The sequence below is a fragment of the Haliaeetus albicilla genome, chromosome 17, assembly GCF_947461875.1.
Source record: "Haliaeetus albicilla chromosome 17, bHalAlb1.1, whole genome shotgun sequence".
Lineage (NCBI taxonomy): Eukaryota > Metazoa > Chordata > Aves > Accipitriformes > Accipitridae > Haliaeetus > Haliaeetus albicilla.
In genome coordinates this window covers 9,481,771-9,503,509 of record NC_091499.1, presented here as the reverse complement: position 1 = coordinate 9,503,509, position 21,739 = coordinate 9,481,771, and the positions used below count along the sequence as shown (strand labels likewise).

Here is a 21,739-nt window from a genome sequence, read left to right as displayed (position 1 = left end):
ATAGACTGTATGTGGATTGATACCAATGCTTCATCCTTAATGACTTTAGGAGTTAAATGTTGTCAGAAGTTTGTACATGTGAAATTCACCTGTTGCTGCTTAATATTAAGATGTACTTTGGGTTTGTGCTTAGGTTCAGGCAAAAAACCTGAAAGGTAGAATGGTGATTGGAGTGGCTGCAGGCAGATTCCATACAGTGCTATGGACTAAGGAAGCAGTGTATACCATGGGGCTGAATGGCGGCCAACTAGGTAAGGTAGAAGTATTCTGAAAGTAAAACCCAGCCATTAAAAGATGTTACTTGTACTAAAGCTGTCATCTGCTTCTTACAACAGAAGCCTGGTTAAAGCTTTCTCTTTTCTCTCTCTGTTTTTTTTGTTTGTTTGTTTGTTTGTTTTTTGTTTGTTTTTTTTGTTTTTTTTTTAAACTCAGTCTGATGACATTATCCCTTCACACTTCTTTTGAAGAATATTTTTTCGTTACTGCCAGTCACTTTCACATTTTGAGATGATGGGAGCTAGTCAGACTTAGCTCTGTTATTTGAACTCTGTAATTCTTTTGCCTTCCATGTGTCTTGTGTGGTCCTGCTACTGAAGACTTTCAGGAAACAGAATGTTGCTGTTGGTGTTGCAAATTACCCCAAGGCATGCTTGTCTCCTTCCAGCAGTCTGGCTGGTACTGCCCTGAATAAATTACAGACTAGCATTCAGCTCTCTTGCCTATGTCCTTTCACCATGAGCTGTAAAGATGCTACTGATAACTTTTTCCATGCTAACTTTGTAAACTGAAATGCTTGCCCACATCTAGAATTTTTTCAACAACGCCGTTACCAGAATCTTCACTTAACTCAGTATTATTCTGAAGTCAAGAAAGAACCTAATAATAATGTATTGCCAACTAGTGGACTTCTTGATTTGTTGTATGAATGGGATATTTTAATTGCTTTTGTCTTTTTTGATAAACAGGTATTGCAATGTTGGTTTGGATTTGCATTTCCGCAGTTCTGTATCTGTGTGCAAACAAAACTGTTAGCTAGCTCTGGTACTTACAGTTAATCTGCATCAGTTCTGGCATCAGGTTCAGACACTTTTTTGTGTTCCTATTTAAGATTGCAAAGGTATGTGAAAAAACTTGTCTTTGTCAGAGAAGTATCTTACTAGTGAATATTTTGTTTGTTTTTGGTCTTTTTTATATGTACCCATCATATAAGTTGTTTTTGTGGTTGCTTGTGGTGTTGAGATTATTCTGGTGTGTGCATGACCCAGTGCGGTACCATACAGAGACAGTAATTGGATGGTAAGCTGTATAATTGTGTCAGCTGGGCACTATGACAGACCTGTGGTAATAAACCTTGCCTCTTTAAGATGTTTGGGCATAGCACTACACTGTGATATGACAGAGTTACTTGCAGCTTTACGGGTAGCTCTGCTGCTTGTTCTGGATATTTGCGCCCTGATCTACTCTGTTATGCAGATATGATGCACACAGAGCAGGGTTATGTTATGTATGAGATTCTTTGTGTTAGGTTTCTTGATGCTGCAGAGCAGCAATGGCCTGATTATTTATTTATTTATTTCAATATGTTTTCAGAGACCTTACATTACAGCTCCAACCTTGTCTGTTGTTTCACATAGCTGCCTGCCTTCATGCTTATGTGCACTTAGAGTAATTTTTATGACAAGCCTGTTTGGTATCTTCCAGTGGCTGAAATAATCTATATTTATGCCAGTGTGATAGTATTTCTAGTGTCTTGAACTGTACTATGACCAAATGTTCTTTCTTTGGGATCAAAAGCAGTACCACTACAGAGTCTAACAGCATTAAATAGTTTTCCCTGTAGAATATGCCTTATGTCATATTTTGTGTATCAAATATTGAATGTTTTCTGGTGTTTGTGGTGAACTAACAAGTATGTGTGGTGGGTCTCTTCTCTGTCTAATTATTTTGAAGATGTATTATCTAACTACCTAAAATATCTTTTAGAATTTAAAGGTTCTTCAAAGTAGTGTAGCAAAGTGTCCTTTAAATGTACAATGTGTGGAATGGCAAATAATGTTTTTGGGGTGTGTTGTATTTTCTAGGTTATCTGCTGGATCCTAATGGAGAAAAATGTGTAACTGCACCTCGCCAAGTTTCTGCTCTACACCACAAAGATATCTCTGTGTCCTTGGTCTCTGCAAGTGATGGCGCTACAGTATGCGTTACTGAAAGAGGAGATATTTATTTACTTGCAGACTATCAGTGCAAAAAGATGGCTTCCAAGTATGCGTTACTTTTCTAATTTGTCATGAAGTACAATAGGTGAAGATTTCACTGTAGACTTATACTTGCAAGCTATTTTAAAGATTTTTGTGCATAAAGTAGAGAGAATAGAGTGCTCCTGAGTTTTCTTCATTTGCAGTTCTTTCATATAAATGTTGGCTTTTTTGTTTGTTTGTTTATTTGTTTTTGTTATTAGATGAGGCTAAGGTGCCACTTGCTCTTTACCAAAGATATTTTAAAAAAACATACTAAGAGGAAATATTTTGTGCCATAGGTTTAAAAATATTGAAACTGGTATTTTTTGTTCCTCTCTTAGCCTGAATTTGTATAAATGCATCTTGGTAGAGGTGTTAAAGATCTGCTATTCTATTTAGTTATGTTGTTATGATTTTGAATCAGTAATTTGGGGTCTGAATTTCATAATTAATGTGTGGATCTAATATGCTATAGAGGGTAATTTAGGTTGCAAGGGGGACCTTGTGACATCATCTGGACCATATGCTAACACCTGGATGTAAAACCTGTTGAAGAAACTGGGCCTGTGACTCATAAATTTAGGAAATTATTTCATCCCATTCTCTCTTACTTAGTTTGCAATAACAGATTAGAAGAGGTAATTAGCATTTTTCCCCAGTTAACTCCCAGTTAGCTTTTCAGCTTCACTTCAAATTCTAACTATTTATTGACAGGTTATAGTTTAATGATTATTTTATACTTCTTCTACATGGTTGTAAATGAAGGTGCTGGCACTTGGAGAAACTTAATACTATGTACTGCGCTCTTATACTAAGAAACTAAAAAGAGATAATGTGTATGGTTTTGATCAGGTAAAAAACAAACCCCGCCAAAAACCTGAGAAATGGCCTACTGAGATAGGATAGGTCTTCTAACACAAACAGCTAAAGGAAATTTATACAACTATAATTTTTGTAATGCTGAAGATCAAAGCTAAATCATATACTGGTTTTCACTTACAGAATTTTATGAAGAACCTGTGGATATGGTGTGACTTAAAAGCAAAGCAAAAATTACAGTCTACTAATAGTATTTTATTAGCAGTTACGTTAGTAATACCAGTGGGGAGAAACTAAACTTAAGTAATTTTTCAGTGTCACTACCTCAACTATATTTTTTTTACTGCTTCTCTAAATGAAAAAGGTAACTGTCATAGAAGCAACATAAGTACACAATGAAGAAATACTAATTTAACCTTTTGTGTTCTTCCAGACAGCTGAACCTTAAAAAAGTTCTTGTTAATGGGGGATATTTGGAATATAAGGTAGATACCCAGCATCTTAAAGAAAATGGTGGTCAGAAGATTTGCATTCTAGCGCTGGATGAAGCTGGAAGAGTAAGTTGTGTCTCTAGAAATCGTAATTATATAGCAAGCTACATACCGATTAATCAAACTTTAAACATAAGACGGGACAAAATCGTGCATAGAAAATACCCAATTCATTTCTATATAGCTGATAGTGATTTTTTTTTTATTATTATTATTTTTAAAGGGCTATGGGAAGAATATGGAAGTAATGTACAGTAGTTTATTTTTAAATCTGTGAACATCTAATGGCTTTTCAGTGAATGTGTAAACTTTGTTTTCACATACATAAGTGGTTATACAGTGTACATGGTCTGGTGTTTTGGTTTGGGTTTTTTTTGCGCCCTGTCTCTCCTCTCACCCCACCTACCCAGTCACCTTTACACCCTTTGGAAGTAGTCTCAGACATAGTCTCTGAACTTGAATTTTTAGAGCCTTCGGTGAAAAGCAGCTGTTCTGTAGATGAGATGTCCCTTTTATTGTTGGAAAGTTGCAGCTAAACATGGTGAATGATTTAGCATTTGTAGTTAAATGTAGACACTGTGTTTTCTTACAGCTGGAATACTGTGCTGGATTTATTGTTTTCTTCCCTCATTCTTTCATAGAGTAACAGTTTATAGGACCTGTCAAAACCCCAGCCTTTCCCAGATCTGCTCACTGGGAAATCTAAACCTTCAGTGCCATCTAGTGGTGTTTACAAAAAGGTTTCGTTACTGAAATGCTGCCTTAAAGAGTGTTAAAAACTGAGCTTATATATCAAAATAGGGAGCAGTGTGGGTATTTCCTTTTCTTTCCTTGCGTTTAACTGAATTATGTTTTGGGATGATCTTACGTGTTTATTAGGTCATTAGTTGTCTCGGAGATTATAAGCTTCCAGTTCAGTATTTTTTGATGTGAGGTTTAGCCTCTAGCATCTGTAGTATTGATAGTGCCCTTTCAACATCTTTGTGACACTGCTTTAGCAGTAAGAAACTACTTTTGTCTTCCTTCATCAGTGGAACTGTGTCAACCTACATTTCATATCTTTCCATGCTGAATACTGGCAAGTGCTGGGATCTTTAGTGCTTTTAGGCATTATAAATTATTGAGTAAGGAGAAGGATGGGATCTTAATACTTCCGTTTCCTGAATCAACGCTTCCTGGTCTGGCTTGATTGTACTTTCTTTGTGGGTACTGTTTAGCCTAGAAAAGAGAAGGCTTAAGGAGGATGTTATCGATGTATATACATACTCGAAGGGAAGATGTAAAGAAGATGGAGCCAGGCACTTTTCAGTGGTGCCCCGTGGCAGCAGAACCAGAGGCAATGGGCACAAAGGAAAGAAAGGAGGCTCTGTCAGAATATCAGGAAGCACTTTTTCACTGTGAGCGTGATTGAGCACTTTCACAGGTTGCCCATGGAGGTTGTGGAGTCTCCATCCTTGGAGATATTCAAAAGCTCTCTGGACATGGTTCTGGGCAACTGTCTCCGGGTGGCCCTGCTTGAGCAGGGGGTTGGACTAGATAACCTCCAGAGGTCCCTTCCAACCTCAACCATTCTGTGATTCTGTAGGGCTGAGAGGGAAAAGGAAATAGGCTACTCGAATTCTTTTGTCCCCTCCTTATGTAGGTGTTAACAGACCTGTGCAGGTTCTTCCATGGGAGAAGACAAACGCCCGACTTCAGCACCACTAATGCCACATCTTGGCTTTACCTTGTGTGAGATTGTTGCTTCGTGCTCACTTTTTTCAGATGTCTGCAGTATACCTTGTTGGGGTCCTGCTGTGCATGCAGTTCTTCACATTTCTGTTGAATGTTTTGAAGTTTGTGTTTGGTCACGATCTCCATTCCAAAGCCTTAGCTGGTACAGAGAACTTGAGATTTTTGTCAAACAATTAACAGAAAATGGTTTAAATTTTTGGTGTGCTAGTTTTGAATTTTACCTGATTTATAAGCAAACTGGCTGGACATATCTGTAAATTAAGAACTAGATTAAACTTGTTTCTTTTCTTGATGACACCTTTTGCTGTCCTTATTGAAATGTCAGTAAAAACTGTCCTATAGATGACTGCTGTGAAGATGTTAGAATATTCAGAGAAGTTTTCAAATGCCCTCTATGGGCAAATGGATCTTGATATCATGATAGATTTTCCCTGTTTTACTTGTGGGTTTCTTTGTAATAGATGCTCGTAATACTTTAGGATATAATTTTGAAGAATATCTTTCTCCTTTTATATGCAACTTTGAGATGGCATGTTCTTATGTTTTAAAAAAGTAGCGTGTACTATGTAACTGCTTTTATATGATATAAAGATTTCCCCTTTCTCTGAAAAAATGGTATTATAGGTGTTTTGCTGGAAGTCATCTAACAACTCCATGAAGCAGTGTCGTTGGGTGTATGGCCGGCAAGTCTTCATGTCTGATGTTGCTTTAAATGGGAACGAAATAATGTTTGTCACACAGGATGGTGAAGCCTTTACAGGGAAGTGGCTGGAAGAAGGGAAAAAAATCTCAGAAAAGAAAGGTTAGCTGTGATTTCTTAATGGTTTTTAAGTACTTCAAATCAATATAAAAGTTTAATCAACTCTTTACAGTGTCTAACAGTACTATGTGGTGAGTTCGTTCTTTCCTCTGTGGCTGACGGCTGGTAGCATTGACCACTACTGTTCTCTTTCCTCAGTAATGCTAAGATTTACTTAGTTTGCAGCCTTCAGTTATCCTTCAGGTGGAGACTTCCAGGAAGAAAAGTACTTCTGAAGAGTAATAGTAGTACAAGGGTCCTGTGTAGTGATCTTGTCACATATTAGATGACCAGTCCTAAGAGACTGGCATTGAATAAAAGAATGAGCATGTACTTGCTTGTGCTGCTAAGTCTGTGAAACCTTATGTTTCCCAGACCCTTATCTGGGCATAATACAGGGTCCAGAGCAATTTCCACCTTATTAACTTGGCTCATATTGCTGAGAGAGGTCCCGACTGATTTTTTCTGTGAGGAAGATACCTGTCTACTATAGGACAAGATTTTAATTGAAACTGTCAGCCCTGTTAATGTAGGGGTCTTAAAACTCTATGGATAGAAATGGATTTACTTCCAACCTGGAATGTATTTGAACTTTATAGCTTTACGTTGCAGTTCTACTTCCTTTGATACCGAGATTCCATCTTTAGTTTTATCAGTCCATTTTTGCATTCTTTCACAGCAAAAATCTTTCCTCTGTTGCTCAATCCAGAGCTGAATACTAGTTTTACTCTGTTGCTACTTCCTTTTATTCTACACATCTGTCTAGTTGATGTTAATCACTGATTTGTAATGAATGAGAGCTGGTTTTTTTGAAAGGTTTTAAGGAATGTGGTGAATGGTGTGTATGTATTCAGTTACCCAGTTCTTGAAAAATAATCCAGTATTCAGAGAATATCACATTTTTTCAATAGTATTTTATTAGTTTGAATATAATTTAAACTGATATAATATGAAGTCTGAAGGCAATTGTATTGTATCTGCTGTAATTGATATGACAGGAAAACAATGTTGCACTGCTGTACACTGATGCACAGCTTGTTTCATTCCACAAGAGGTCGCATTGAATGTTAGATGGAGTGTTTTCCCTTACATGAAGTGGCAAAACACTTCCGCAAGAAGTTCTGGATAAAAACTCTCCTATATGTAATGTAAAGTCTTATTGTTAAAAGTCTTCCTGCATTTCAGTTAAGTGAGCTGAAATCTTCAGCATAATTTAGCCTTATTCAGTGACTCAGTGACTCAGTGACTCCATCAATGGACTCAGAGAAATCATAAATCTTGCCGTTATATCAGTTGCATTTTAATTAGCTGGACCTTTCTGTGTTTTGGGTTTTTTTTTCCAATCTTTTTTTTGTTTTAGCAGAACTTGTATCAAACCTTCAGAATTCTTCATGTGATGTGTCTTGTGAACATGATACAAACAGTGTGTATGAAAGAATTCGACTTCAGAAGCTTACTTTTGTCCACCGAGCTGTTAGTATTGCCACTGATCCTAATGGTTGCAATTTTGCTGTTTTACAGTCAGATCCTAAAACAAGGTATATTTAAAATACCAACAACTGTAATTTTTCCTCTTTTTTTTGTGTGTGATTGCAATTAAATCATTCTGCCTTTCAAAACCATTTTTTGGCTCATACAGGAGACACAGTAAATGTGGTTTTCCATACTGCTAGAGAATAGCACTTGTTAGTAAACACTGTGTTGAAGTTACCCAAAGACCTCAGCTTATATATTTGCATAATTAGTATAGATAGTGTTGATGTTTTATCTAAAGTGTTTAATGCAAGCATTTGCGCTGTATTTCTTAACACACTCTGAGCTCTAAATACTGTAGAAATTCACCCCTTTGGTGATCACCAATAATCAGCTTTCAAATAAAAGTGAAAACTGGATCTTTCTTTCTTTGGAAAAAATGTTTCCGGTAAAATGAGTAAGTAGAGCGCTGAACCATGTTCCTTGCGCTCTCATAATGGTTTCCAATATATCTGATAAGTAAATATTAGCTTTTTTCCCTTACTGCTTTGGATTGTAATATGAAATACAGCAAACATTTCTGTGTTTTCTTGTTGGAAAAATAAGATGAAGATAAGATAGTTCTGATAATACATATTTATTGGCTACATTTTAAAGACAAAATACTATAGTTTATATTCTGAAGCTAGACAGATCTTACATATATGGTTTAATTGCCTAAATACCATATTATTAGTTCTTTTTGTAAAGAATAGGACAAGAAATGTTGAGTAGTTCAGCAATGTAAGAAAAAACCCAAACAAACCAAATGGAAACAACCTCATCCTCTTCATTAAACATACTATGTAAAATTTTATGGAGCTTGCAAATAGTGGTTTTTTTTTGATGGATTTCATTTTGTTCTAGTCTCTATGAAATTCCAAGTGTGTCATTATCAAGTTTTGGAGAGGACTTTGGCAAACTGTTAGATGAAACAGATGAAATGGACAGCATCCATGATGTGACTTTTCAGATTGGCACAAGAACTTACCCCGTGCACAAATACATCTTGGCTGTACGCTCTGACTTCTTCAAGAAGCTGTTTGTTTCCAGTGACAACCAGCTAGACGCTCCAGACATCTACCGTAAAGACGAAGATGCTGTTGGATGTGATCTTTATGTAATAGAGAAAGTTCATCCAGATCTGTTCACATACCTTCTGCAGTTCATATACACTGATACTTGTGATCTTTTGACTCATGGTCATAAACCAAAAATCCTGCATAAAGGAAAATCAGAAGAATATCAAGATACTTTAATTTCTAACCTGAGCAAAATGAGTTTTGATGAAAATGTTAATGGAAAGTCTGCATATGAGATTTATAGAAATAATCAAGTGCAAGTTATAAATGAAAAACAGAAGAGCAAATCTAAAAAAGGCAAAGTTGCTGGTGAAGAAGCTAACCTCATAACAATGTTGCAGAGTGCTGCAAAGAAGTTTGGACTCAGCAATTTAAGTGGAAGGTAGGTGAAAGGAAATGCATTTATATTCTGGCAAGCTCTTCACGGAGTGTTTTTATCTATGGTGGTCTAACTTAGGTGATATTAAAGTAGAAGGCTATTTGGGGTTGATAAGTTTGCCTTTTTTTCTTGTTTTATTGTTTATAAGTATAAAAGTTTACAGCACACACCATGTCATCTCTTTAAAGCAACATCAGTTTGTTCTGATGCTCTTCACTAAGGGACAGCATGTATGACCCCCTCGAATATATCAGAAGCAGACTTTCTTAGTATGATTATGTACGTAAAGCATCATTTTTCAATAGGCTTCTATATGATGGAAATGTGCTGTTGGCCCTTAATGTGTCCTAGAACCTCTTGGACATTTGTATTTAAAACATCTGTCCTGTGTATCTTTTAAGGCATGAGCTCTCTGAGACTTATCTGATGTAAATCATCTGACTTTCCAGAATGACTGTCATAAAACATCATACTTGCTTTGTTAGAGACAGCTGATCTAATTGAGTTTTAGTCCTGTGAATTTCTACTCTGTGGTCCATAGTCTACAGTTTTTCTGTAGGCAGTGGACAGTAGTGTAAAACAACACAAAGCAAAGTTAAATTCTTGTTTAACTGATGCATTTTCAATGTTATGTGGTGAAACTAATGGAATTGAGACCAAATGTCTCTGTAGAACTGTATTACTGGGTTGCGTGGGGTTTTTTTTTCTGCATTTGTCTTTCCCTTTCAAAGGAGGGAGTGAGCTGTTTCAGGGCAGTTTTCTTCACTGTGGTTTTTGCAAATGCCAAAGTTAATCAGCAAAGATGTGAAACTGCTGCTAAAATTGAGTTCCCAAGTAAAATCTCCATGTTAAAGCACTTGCCCTTTGAAAGCGTATTGGTTTGTAATCCACCAGCAGCACTCCTGTGTCTTTACCATCCCATTCACAAGCCTCCTTGATGAATTAGGGTGCTAAAGAAGCCTGTGCTGAAACATCCATCTCTTCCAAACCACTGTTTTTGCTCAGATAACTGACTGGTAGCAGTATATATAAGTCCTAGATTTTTGACCCTCTGGTGTTGGACTTCGGCCTTTACTATAGCAGTATAGCTTTCATCTAAGATAATAAATAAGATAGCTAAGATGTGGAAAGAATGTCAGTTACATTTTACATCTGCAGTGAAGACTCTTAAGGAACAACTGGCCCTTTCTAGTTTTCTGTGATGAATGATTTAGATCCTTTTTCATATTCACAATACGAGCCCACTGAAGTGCTGTTACTTTGTGAAACTGTTCTTCTTAATGGTTTGAACTGTATACGAATGGTATTACTTATTACTAGTGTTAATGATTTGCAGGTTGGATGGAGTCAGGTTAGAAAATGGAAAAATTAATGTTGTCAACAAGAAGAATGGGAACAAACCAAAGTTAAATCAGAAGAAATGGTAAACTTTTAAAATCAAGCTTCCTCTACCCCCACCATCTTCCTTTTATGTCATCTCTTTATCTGTTACGTGTAGGCTAAGGTTGATCAGCTGTATTTTAACTTCTGGGGTACACTTGTCTCTTTCACAGTAACTCATGTTTGGCAGTTCTCTGTAGATGCTTATAGACTGATCTATGAAGTAGTAGTCTGGGATAGATTATGTATGGTATATTTTTGCTGCTTTTTGCTGTACATTAACACGTTCTGTGGATTAATAGTGTCATAGAATACTAATGCCAAGAGAAGTATTGTGGGTAATCCAGTCAAAAGCAGTATGACTTTTGTATATATGCTTTCTGTGACAATAAGACTCTGTGGATTGGAAACAAGCAAATGTATAATATTTTATCTAATTAAGAAAATCTCTGGAATATCTTTCAACAGAAAAATTCCTTATGTTTTTATCAGTGATGTTTGTTTTTTAATTCCATTGGTGCGATTGGGTTATTTATACCCAAAGGCTTGAATAGTCTACTTATGTAGTAAAAGCTACATTGCATAAAAGTAGCTTTTTTGAAGAATTTGGATTACTTCACTCTTAAAATGCATTGTCAAAGCTTATAGTAGCTACTAATATAAAAGAAATAACTAACTAACATAGACCATTTAAGATTGACTAAAATTAGCCATAATTAATTTATTTGGTCATAGCAATTTTGAAACAGTAATTGACCGTGTTTTGAAGGAAGTACTTCGTATGGAATTTTGAGCGCTCAACTTTGGGCAAAAAAATGTCTCTCTTGAAACTATTGTGCCTGTACTTTTAGGTTCATTTTATATGATATTATTAAAGTTCAAGTGTGTTTTATTTCAAAGGATAAATCCTAACTTGCTAAAGTAAGCATGTAATTTGTAGAGTTTACAACTTGTAGCTCTTCTGAATAGTCACAGTTCTGATCCTATTAAATATCTTCTAGTTCGTACCTCTGCGATGTGACCCTGAAATCTTTAGATGGAAAGGAATTCCCGTGTCATAAGTGTGTACTTTGTGCAAGACTTGGTATGTGTGTGTATTTTTATATATATATAAAGTATGTATCATATTGTCTTTTTTAACTGAAATTTTCTTGCATCTTGAACTGAAATGCCTTTCTTTACAGATTATTTTCACAGCATGTTAAGCAGCTCATGGATTGAGGTAAGCTTGCCAATAAACATGTGTGGTGGCATGTTTTGTTGCATCAAATAAGTGACAGCTTTTCAGTTTTTCCTAGAATAACATTTCCTAAATACTGGGGAAAAGGAAAGGCTGGATGCTTGGATCCTGTTTGCAAGAAAAAAAAAAATTCACATTTTGGTTACTCTATATTTGGACTATTGAGATTGTATATTAAATGAGTAATAAATGTCATAATGTATATCAAATGAAATTAAATATTACCTTTGTTTTAAAGGTTTATTTTGAGCTAGTTCATGGATTTATAAAAGCTGCTGGACTGTTCTTATGGGATACTGCTTTGGATGAATTTTCATTTTCTTTCTGTAAAAGATATTACGATTTAAATAGTATTCAATATGGAATAGCTTTTCATATGTACTGTGTGAAAGATACAGCAGAATCAAGAGTATATGTGTAGAATCTCTAGTTGACTTTTACTGTTAATGAAATAGAGAATATCAAGCACTATTCCACTTACTCACCAGCTGCTGCTGCAAAAGGTGTAGATCTTTTATTTGTCTTGGTTCCTATTTGCTAGCTGTATGTCAATGCCCTGGTTGTTCCTGGACACAGTAATTTCACAAAATGACTCTGTTTAAGTATCTGAATACTATTGATAATGCTTGTTGAAAGAGAGGAAAGGTGTAGATGGAGAAGCATTTTTCAGAGATTGAAAGCTGAAGCAGTGTGCAAGAGTTCTCTCAACTTTCATAGCTTTTTGGCAGTATGTACATCTAAGAACCTGACAAAGTACTGGCAGTTCTCTTCTGCTGTGTAACAGAACTTCACCTGTTCTCTAAGTTACTGTGCTGCCTTTTCCTCAGTCATCCCTGAGGAAACATCCAAAACACTGAGAGACAAGTGAGATTTTTTTTTTTTTTTAATTTGGTGTTGAACATCCATTTGTGTAGCTGATTTCTATATCAGTTGTATGTAGTTCGAAAGTTATCTATTATTTCTTAGGTAAATCTAAACCATCCTAAATTCATAAGTAAATATTTTGTGAATCGAGTGCTCTAGATGTTGTATAAAAGTCTTAATCTCTGTAAGAGGTTATTAAACTTTAGACGGGAAATATGTTAGTACCAGCAGCATGTTCTAAAGCAAAAGAAATGTTTTTGTATAAAGCTTTGCTTCACTACCACCTGAAATAAACCAAAGTTGTTAAGCAGTGATGTTGCGTGAACACGAATGGTGACAATTACATGGTTTAATGGCTAATGTTTGCTCATACAAAAGCTTTGCCTTAATGGTTAAGATGGTTCTTCAAGTGGAGGATTTGCCGAGGACCTTGTTTTCTGAGGGATTAACAGTAATGGCTACTTTCATTTTATTCTTGCATGAGAACTTGTGATTTCACTCCATCTTTTACCTTGAAAGGAAAGCAGTTCAGTACTTGCATAGGGGATTCCTGTCATTCTACTTTTAGACAATTGTGGATAAAGTATTATAATCAAGGAGGATTGTTAGAGAAGATGGTCAAACTAATGAAACAATGAACTATTTCATGGATATGTATTCAGAAGTTTGGATAGATTTTAGTTGCTCTGCTACAGTCAATTCTTAATTGAAGAACTTGAACAGATTTTGTGCAAATGCTTAAATAATTGTTTAACTTTGAAAATGTGACCCTCAGTCTAAGTCATTTGCTAAATATAATTGCTGTCTTAATTTTGTATTTTATTCCAAGCAGTCAGTTTTTTTCTTTTTTTTTTTTTTTTTTTTAATCCTTTTGCCTTTTAGGCTTCTTGTTGTTCAGCTCTGGAAATGCCAATCCATTCTGACATACTACAGATAATTGTAGATTACCTGTATACAGATGAAGCTCTTGCGATAAAAGGTGCCATTAATATATTTTCAACTCAACTGTAGCTCCTGCAATTTTTATATTTTTAAAATAGAAATTCAATACTTAATATGTTTGTGTTGAAGTTCTATGTAGAAAATCTAATTTTTTGTAACTGTTGCTTTAGATTTTGAGGTGATAGCTCAGGTCTTTTTGTACCTTTTCTTTAGTTTGTCAAACTGCAGTTTTCCTTTTCCCTCCTTCTCTTGCTTCAAAAAAATGACTGTTTGTGCTCTTCTAAGCTATTCCTTGTGCTGTGAAAATCCTATCAAAATTTGCAAAGACATTACATTTGTCCTTTGGTAAATTTTCATTGAATCTGTATGTGTTATAGTTGCTTTTGACTTGCCCACAGTGTTTACATGATGCTTTGTTTTCCAGATTCTCAAAATGTGGAATTCATATGTAATGTTCTTGTGGTAGCAGACCAACTTCTTATATCCAGACTCAAAGAAATCTGTGAAGTAGCCATTGCAGAAAAACGTGAGTTGTTCTGCTTGTATTATAAAGTGTTAGAGAATAAAAAAATGCTTTTTTTTAGATGTTAATGTTCTTGCCTATTTCAGCACAGAATTATTTGCTTATATTCCTTTGCTCTGATTACCTTTTGCTGTTCATTGCATAGCTGTTAACAGTTGCTTCTTTAGTTTGGGTGATGTTCTAGATTAGCATGATCTTTCATTCCTTATGCATCATTGTCTTCCTCTCATGCTCTTTAATAGAAGGGAAAAAAAAGTAAATAAAGCAAAAAGCAAAAAAAAAAAAATCCAAACCCACTACAACAAAGAAACCAAACTTTTATAAAACCTTTATTTCATGGAATGTAAACTTCTTGTGTTTAAAACATGATAAAATGAATTCTGTGTTTCTATTTCTGTCCTTGTATTTAGTTCTACTAGTTCTTCTGCTGTTTGTTTGGCAAAGTGCTATTTCTATATGGCTATGAAGATCTGCCTCTTCTAGAAAACACTAAGTATTGTTGCTTAGCTTGATACAAGAAGTTAGCATACATTTTTCCTTGGCATTTCATAGTGACTTCCATTTTTCTCTCTCTCTCTCTCCCCTGCCCACTGCCCCTTCACCACCTTTTTTTTTTTTTTTTTTTTTATCTTTCTCCCTGCTAAAGGAACATTTGGAGCTTTAAGAACTGTTTCTACTGTATATGAAACTTGCTATTTTTCTTTTTCCCCTTTGATTTGGACTGCTGAGTTTCAATATATTGAAACTGATACGTTTGTAGGTAGGGCCTTTCTATTTTTGTGAAGCAGCTGTTGCATTCAAGCTGCTACAGAGTTATGTGGAGCTTGCTTTAGTTTGTGGCCATTTGAGTGTTAGCATTTTTTCCAGGAATGGAGAAGTATATGATATGTTTCAATAACTAGATCATGCTGTGCAATAAGTCTTAAAAACTGCTGCATGATATTGCAGCACGTTGTCCAATTTGGTTTGTTCTGTTTCTTCTTTGCAGTTACTTTAAAGAATGCTGCCGAGCTGTTGGAGTTCTCAGCAATGTATAATGCTGAACAGTTAAAACTGTCCTGCTTGCAGTTCATAGGACTCAACATGGCAGCTTTGCTTGAAGCAAGGTAAGGAGGAATTCAAACATCCCAAAAAGGCAAAAGGGTTGGAAGAACTAATATGAGCAGTTAAATGTTAAAATACAACTGAATGCTGCTAGTTTAAAGGGAGACTTGTTTTTGACAAACAGGGAGAAACTACTTAAATAACTGTACATACTGTACCAGTTCTATAGTACAAAACTCTATGTTACAATCTAGCGCAAAGAGCCTGAATTAAGGGGAAAAACCTCTCTTGGCTTCGGTGGGCTTTGACATTAGGCCTAATCTTGTTCATTCTTTTTTTTTTTAAATTGTTTTTGAAGATGCATAAAACAGCTGTGGGTTTTTTTGTTGGTTTCTTTTTTTCTTTCTCTCTCTCTTTTTTTTTTTTTTTTTTTAGCATCATAGTTACTATGCAAATTGAATTTATTTTAAGTAGGTTTATTATAGCTGGTGCATTTTCTAAAGAGGATGGGCCTGCCTTCTGGTAGTCTCTTTGCTTTACATGTCTGCAGTGAGGGCTGAACAAATTAATTAATTACCCTTGCTTTCCACAATGATTCAGCTAGTGTTCTAAGAAGTTGAAGATGTTCTCTGGCCTTTCTTCTCTTGATGGTTTTGGACAGGGCTTCAAGTTGCTTCCAGAGTACAGGTCATCTTCTCAGAGCAAGCCTTATCAGCACTGATTAAGCTTCTTTTCCAGCAAAGACTTTAAAAAACCACACCCAAACCCCAACCAACCAAAACCCCCTGTATCTCTGTTATTGGTCCACTCTGTCCACTCCTAGCCTTTTTATCATGCTTCCTTTTACCTACAGAAGTTTTTAGAGGTCTGAACCAGTTCAGAATGCCAGAACATTATTGCTATGTCACACAACCGCTCTGCTTGTACCACAGATACAGGGATTCATTCATATTAGCAATTTTCCTCTTTCCTTATAAAGTATAAACATTTTAACCTTTGACTTTGGAGAGAAGAGTAAAAATCTCCTAACATTGTCTTAAGTATTATTCTGAATTCAGGTTTGTTTCGTCTTAAGCCTGGAAAGGACATGAAACATTCTTACTACACTTAAGACACTATCTGCATTTTAGTGAAAATCTGAAAATGTCATTACTGGGTAGCAAGACTTTCAATCTGAGACACCTGAGACAGATAGAACTTTTATCTGTGACAGCTTTGTGCAAGGAGAGCTGCTCACATGGGCAAGATAGTTCTGTTGAGTAAAGTTCGTTGCTGTACTGTTATTTTTTGGCATAAATGTCAATGTCAAGGAATGTTGTGGCTGAGTGTTATAGAAGAATTTGCATAGACTTGGAGTGTTAGATGTATGTCGGGAAGACTTGAAAGTATTTAGAAATAGGTAAACTAATGACCAGTTCATGGTAACTTAACTATATAGGTCTGTATTGGCTGTGGCCTTAAGTAAAGGTAGGCTGTCTGGAAAGGTGGGTTTAATCCTGCCTTATAAGGGCATTGACTAGTTTATATTTTGTGTTCATTTTCTTCCGACTCTGGGACCACCGTGAATAGGCAGTAATGCCTGTATGTGAGATTCATCTAAAATGTTCATTTGAATTTTTCATTAATGTGATGGGTTTGTTTGGGTTTTTTTAAGCTGGTAAGATAAATTTGGTGGGTTTTTTGTTTGTTTTTTTTTTTTTTAAGGACTCTGGATATCTTAAGTGATGAAGTTGTAAAGGATCTTTCTGTTTATTACAGGAAAATGGTAAGTTGTACAACTTGAGTGTAAGCTGATTAGGTTTAAAATGAGAACAGAGGAGTAATAAATACATAGCTGCAGGGTCTGTAGATCACAGGCTGAATGTGGAACATCTGACTCAAAAGCTAAGGTTAGCTGCTGCTATTACCAATCTCATGGAGCTCATATTTCATTATTCACTATCCACTGCTGCAACAGTATTGTGTCCTTTAATTAATTATACATATTAAACGTATTAATGTTCTGTAATTAACAATTGTTGCATGAAAAAACATGAGAAAAACCTATGGAAAAGAGCGTATGTTACTTAGAAGAAAGTAAATCAGGTTTCTCCAGTGTAAAGTTCAGGGTGATCATATAGATCTTAAAAGCAGTAAGAAAAATAATGTGAAAGTTGAACTTTAATGGAAAGGGGAAAACCAAGGCACATTATAATCCAGTGTTCTTTAACTGTACAGTAGTTTTTGCAAAACCTGTAAGCATTTTTTTGTCAGGAGTTATAGGCAGCTGAAATTCTCCTTCTGTTTTGCTTAAAGATGTAACTTAACTATTTAACCAACTTATAAACTTAATTATTGATCTGTAAAAGTGTTTTAAATGACAGTCAGTTTTGATCTTTTTACAAGAGATCATACATTTGCTAGCGTACAACTTAAGAGAAACTTAGTGTAACGTCTTTTACAACTGCAGATTCCAGCCATGGTCAGAAGAGTAATTACACCATATCCAGATGGACCTGACATAAGTTCTTTTGAGCCTGAAGACGGAGAGAACTTTGTCTTTTTAAGGGAAGAAATGAATACAGAACAAAATTCTCAGTAAGTATCTATTTTTCATCAGCATTTTCTACTAGGTGAGCTGTATATGGTATTTGTCCCCCTTTGGATGGTGCCTGACTCTCTTTGGGTGCAGAATGGAAATATTAAGAAATAGGAGAAACGGAGATTTCAAAGATCGTTACTAGTTCCCTTAAGTATTTTAAAATGTTACAGAACTGCAATGGAGCACTTTTTTCAGTTTGTAAGTAGCATGTGAGTAAAGGTAGCAAAACAAGCATTCACAGTAATGTTTGGCAGTTGTGCATGTGATGAGAGTATTTGTGTATGTATGAGACCAACTGTGGAGTTCATTGAACTTCACTGAATTAGAAGAAATCAAAAGATTAAAAAACAGACTTTAAGGTACTATAGATCTGTCTGGAAAAATTGTGATAATCTAAATTTCTTAATATTAACAGAATTGTCATGCAAAATACGAAGTTTTGTAGCATGAGTTTTTAATCTGTCAGTTTAAAGTGGCTATTGTGTGGCTGTAGAATAACAAAACCTGTGAAAGGTTAGAAAATGTGATCCAAACAACTGTGGATCAGGTAGTTTGGCCTTGGTGGTTTTGTGGACTTCTGTTATTCTGTCTTTGAATATTTGTTCTGAAGACATAGAAGTGAGAGCAATAGAATCTGTAAAGTCTTACCAGACTAACTTAATATGCTGCTTCTCTCTGAAGAGCAAATAATAAAATTAAACTGCTTTCTTTGGCACAGTTTTTAAACTAGAGAAATTGACATCACAACTATGAAAAGCTAATTTGATAGGATGACTTGTAAACATGCTTCCAAATAATGAAATAAGATGTCACTGTGCAGATTAGACCTCATGTGGTATGGTGTACCGTTCTGACCACTTGTGTCAAGAAAAGTTGTGGTAAATGAACTAGTACATGTAGATCAGGGGAACTGAGAGGCTATTTGGTATTAGACTTCAAGCCTTTCAGTGTTTTTATAGGCTAGACGATAGCCTTTAGGGTATAGGGCAGTCCAAGGATTAAAAAAAACCTCAAGCATCGTAAGGTTACAGTATTGTTGCAGGAATGAATAAGTACGTATATAGTTATTCCACGAAAAGCTTCTCAAAGAGGCTTTTTGAAATAATTCTGAATTTCTAGTAGTTTTATTAAAATGAAAGATGCCTTTTATTTGATTCCACTCTTCCTAATATCATATATAGGAACATGTGACATTTTGGTGACATGACCATATACCTGCTTTATTGTAGAAGTAGTATTATCTTGGTGACAGTATTTGTGTTGAGGAAAAGTGAGACCAACTGTAGACTTTATTGAACTTCACTAATTTAGGGGAAATCAAGAGAGAAGAATGTGGAGACTTGAGTGTAGTTTGCTTTATGTCAGTTGCTGTGATGTGTAGCAGGTTTAATCTCACCTAGGTGGCAGTGCCAGCCTATGCAGCTGCTGTATCTTCCACTGTCTCAGCAGAAGTCTTTGTGCAGTGTACTAGACCAGAGACTAGATCTAGATTGGAAAGAATTTTTTCTCTTCCTCCTAGATTGTTGGTTCCCCCCCCCCCCCATTAGTTTACTAAATAGTTGTGCCAGTGCATAATCAGAGCAGGAACAAGCAGCTAGTGATAGCTGGTGGGACCAGGTATTATTGCTTGAAGTATAGCTGCTGCTGCTGCTGACTGAAAAACTTGACATTGACACTGATAGTTCTGAGGTTCAATTTCTTTGGCTTTAATCCATCTTGGTTTTTTTGGTGGGGTTTTTTTTTGGTTTTTAATAGGGAAGCCCTTTTCAAAAGAGCAAAAACTAAGGCAAAAAAGAAGCCACGAAAACGGTCTGACAGCTCTGGAGGATATAATCTATCAGATATTATTCAGAGTCCAGCCTCTACAGGTCAGTGGGAAAGAGGTTCCTTTCAGGTATCAAAACAGAACATAAAGTTTAATATGCAATGCAATGAGATGTCTATACTTCAATAAGGATACCTTGCAAACATTATTTCTTTTCTAGTGAACACCATAGCTGAATTTGAATAGTGGATTCTTAAGATTAAGTTTTGTTTGAAGGGATCTTTGTCATATTAAGCTTGTGCCCAAAGTTCAGATTCTGTAAAAGCATGTATTTTATCAAATAAAATTAACGGACACTTTCCCATGTGGTTTTAATAAGTGGAACATTCTGCTAAGGTGTGGTTTTGGTTTTGTTTTTTTTCTGGAATAGAAAAAATAAATTAGTCACTGTTTACTGAAAAGGTGGTAGAAGCCTTCATTTTCAATACAAAAATCTCAGTGTTACTTCACAAAACTGTATATTGTGAGACAGAGAAAGAAAACTGGGAGTAATCTTATTTTGAAAAAGTATTTAAGGTAGTCTTAAATTTGCTTATACTTACTACAGTCTAGTATACTGGACTAGGTAAACTTCTGATTATTTTGTATTCATCATATAGAGTGATGGTTTTTTTAAGCATCGTTTAGTCCAGCTCTCATGATTTAATAGTTCTACTCTTTTCTTATTTCTTAGGCTCAGTAAAACTGCATAAAACTAACTCTGTAGAATCACTTCCAGAACTCTTAACATCTGACTCTGAAGGTAGTTACGCAGGAGTGGGTAGCCCCAGAGACTTGCAGTCCCCTGACTTCACAAAAGGATTTCATCCAGAGAGGACTGAGGTTGGATTTCTTTGTTCCTATCAATTTATTCGTTTGTGTTTATCTAGCCCATCAAAATCAGAGTTTGTATTTTGGAGTGTTTCTGAGAAGCTGTTTTCCTTAAAATGGTGTAGACAACATTTGTCTGATAAAGTAAACAAAAATGAATATTGCTTATTACATCTTCTAAGGGTAATTTATTCACGTGGTACCATAATGAAAATTTTTGTATGCTGTAGTGTCCAGAAAATTTCAAATTCAAAGAGTAATTATGTAAGGTCTCCATCTACTTCATTTAAAACGCAAAGCAAATCTGAAGTTCAGAGCCAAAAAACAAAAACAGAAGCCAAAAAAACTCTAGGAAAATCCTGCTGTTCTTCAACTATTGTAGTTGGACAGAAGTACAGTCCAGGATAACTGAGCCATAACTGGCAAAGAGAAATAAATTTGAGAGAATCATGCGTATATTATTAAGTGTTAAAGCTTTAGAAGTGAACATCTTGGAGTGAATTTTCCACTATCAAGATGAATATTTGGACTTAAATGATTCAGGGTGAAGTGTGAAGTGAGGAGGGAAAAAAAAAAAAGGTACAAACAGCAGCAGACTGATCAGGGATTCACTACATTATTGCTATTCTGAGGTATCCTTTAAAATCTTTTCACTTACATGTGTCATTCAAGCTGCTTGTAGCATCGCTCTTTTTCTTCTAAGTGGAAAAAATGTGAGAATATTTATTCTACATTTTTCTGTCTTTTTTTTAGATGAAGGACAAAGCATGCAGTCAGGGTATGAAACCCTCTCAACCTAACAAGGAGATGATGAAGTCATACAAGGGATCATCAGCATTGACACAGTCTGTTCCACAGTCCATTCCCAGTGCCAAAAACAACTCTGCAAGCTCTCCCAATTGGGTAGCAACCAGTTTCAGGTGGAGTTAATTGTTGTGGTGCCTACCTAACTTACAATCACTTGGTAGCGAATGCTAGTAATATTCTATTCAGGCTAAAAAGTTATCTGCTCTTCAAAATGATCACACATTACCTGATATGTGAATTAAAGATTTTGCTATTTAATAAAACTGGTACATTTTTTAATTATTCTTTAAGAAAAGCAATTGCTAGGTAGATTTATTTTTTTAGGTTTTTTTTTTAAAGTGCTACCAGAATACGTGGTAGTTTTTAGTGGAATCAGACCATGCTTGAAGCTGTTAGAAGCACCATTGTACTTGGACATTTTTAAGGCATGCCTGGACACTTAAACGGTCTGTGCAAATCAACACCACAGGTTTAACTTATACAGTAATAAAGAAATGATTGTTAATTTTTATCTGTAGCCATATCTGCATATGAAAAAGGAGCAGTACTGTGATAGACTGAAGTTCTGTCTTGCCTGGTGTCCTGTCTGAGAGAGTTGTTAATAAAGGTTGAATAGAGAAGAGTTTAAGGATTTAGGGAATCATATAGCAATAATTTCCCACAATCTTTC

General features: G+C 35.5%; 1 protein-coding gene across 6 annotated transcripts in view; it reads left to right on the top strand.

Annotated features, from left to right (window-relative positions):
- IBTK (inhibitor of Bruton tyrosine kinase) overlaps window positions 1-21,739 on the top strand; it is a 58,713-nt gene that overhangs the window by 16,310 nt on the left and 20,664 nt on the right. For 3 of the 6 annotated variants that reach the window (XM_069804741.1, XM_069804738.1, XM_069804736.1), the window contains exons 7-23: window positions 134-251; window positions 2,082-2,262; window positions 3,490-3,613; window positions 5,906-6,083; window positions 7,441-7,618; window positions 8,460-9,056; window positions 10,390-10,476; window positions 11,435-11,517; window positions 11,618-11,655; window positions 13,420-13,516; window positions 13,904-14,005; window positions 14,991-15,108; window positions 16,751-16,811; window positions 17,496-17,623; window positions 19,383-19,495; window positions 20,126-20,274; window positions 21,016-21,182. In XM_069804741.1, the coding sequence (XP_069660842.1) occupies window positions 134-251; window positions 2,082-2,262; window positions 3,490-3,613; window positions 5,906-6,083; window positions 7,441-7,618; window positions 8,460-9,056; window positions 10,390-10,476; window positions 11,435-11,517; window positions 11,618-11,655; window positions 13,420-13,516; window positions 13,904-14,005; window positions 14,991-15,108; window positions 16,751-16,811; window positions 17,496-17,623; window positions 19,383-19,495; window positions 20,126-20,274; window positions 21,016-21,182 (2,519 nt within the window). The remainder of the gene's footprint in view (window positions 1-133; window positions 252-2,081; window positions 2,263-3,489; window positions 3,614-5,905; window positions 6,084-7,440; window positions 7,619-8,459; window positions 9,057-10,389; window positions 10,477-11,434; window positions 11,518-11,617; window positions 11,656-13,419; window positions 13,517-13,903; window positions 14,006-14,990; window positions 15,109-16,750; window positions 16,812-17,495; window positions 17,624-19,382; window positions 19,496-20,125; window positions 20,275-21,015; window positions 21,183-21,739) is intronic. The other 3 variants (XM_069804740.1, XM_069804737.1, XM_069804739.1) reach the window with 3 other exon arrangements.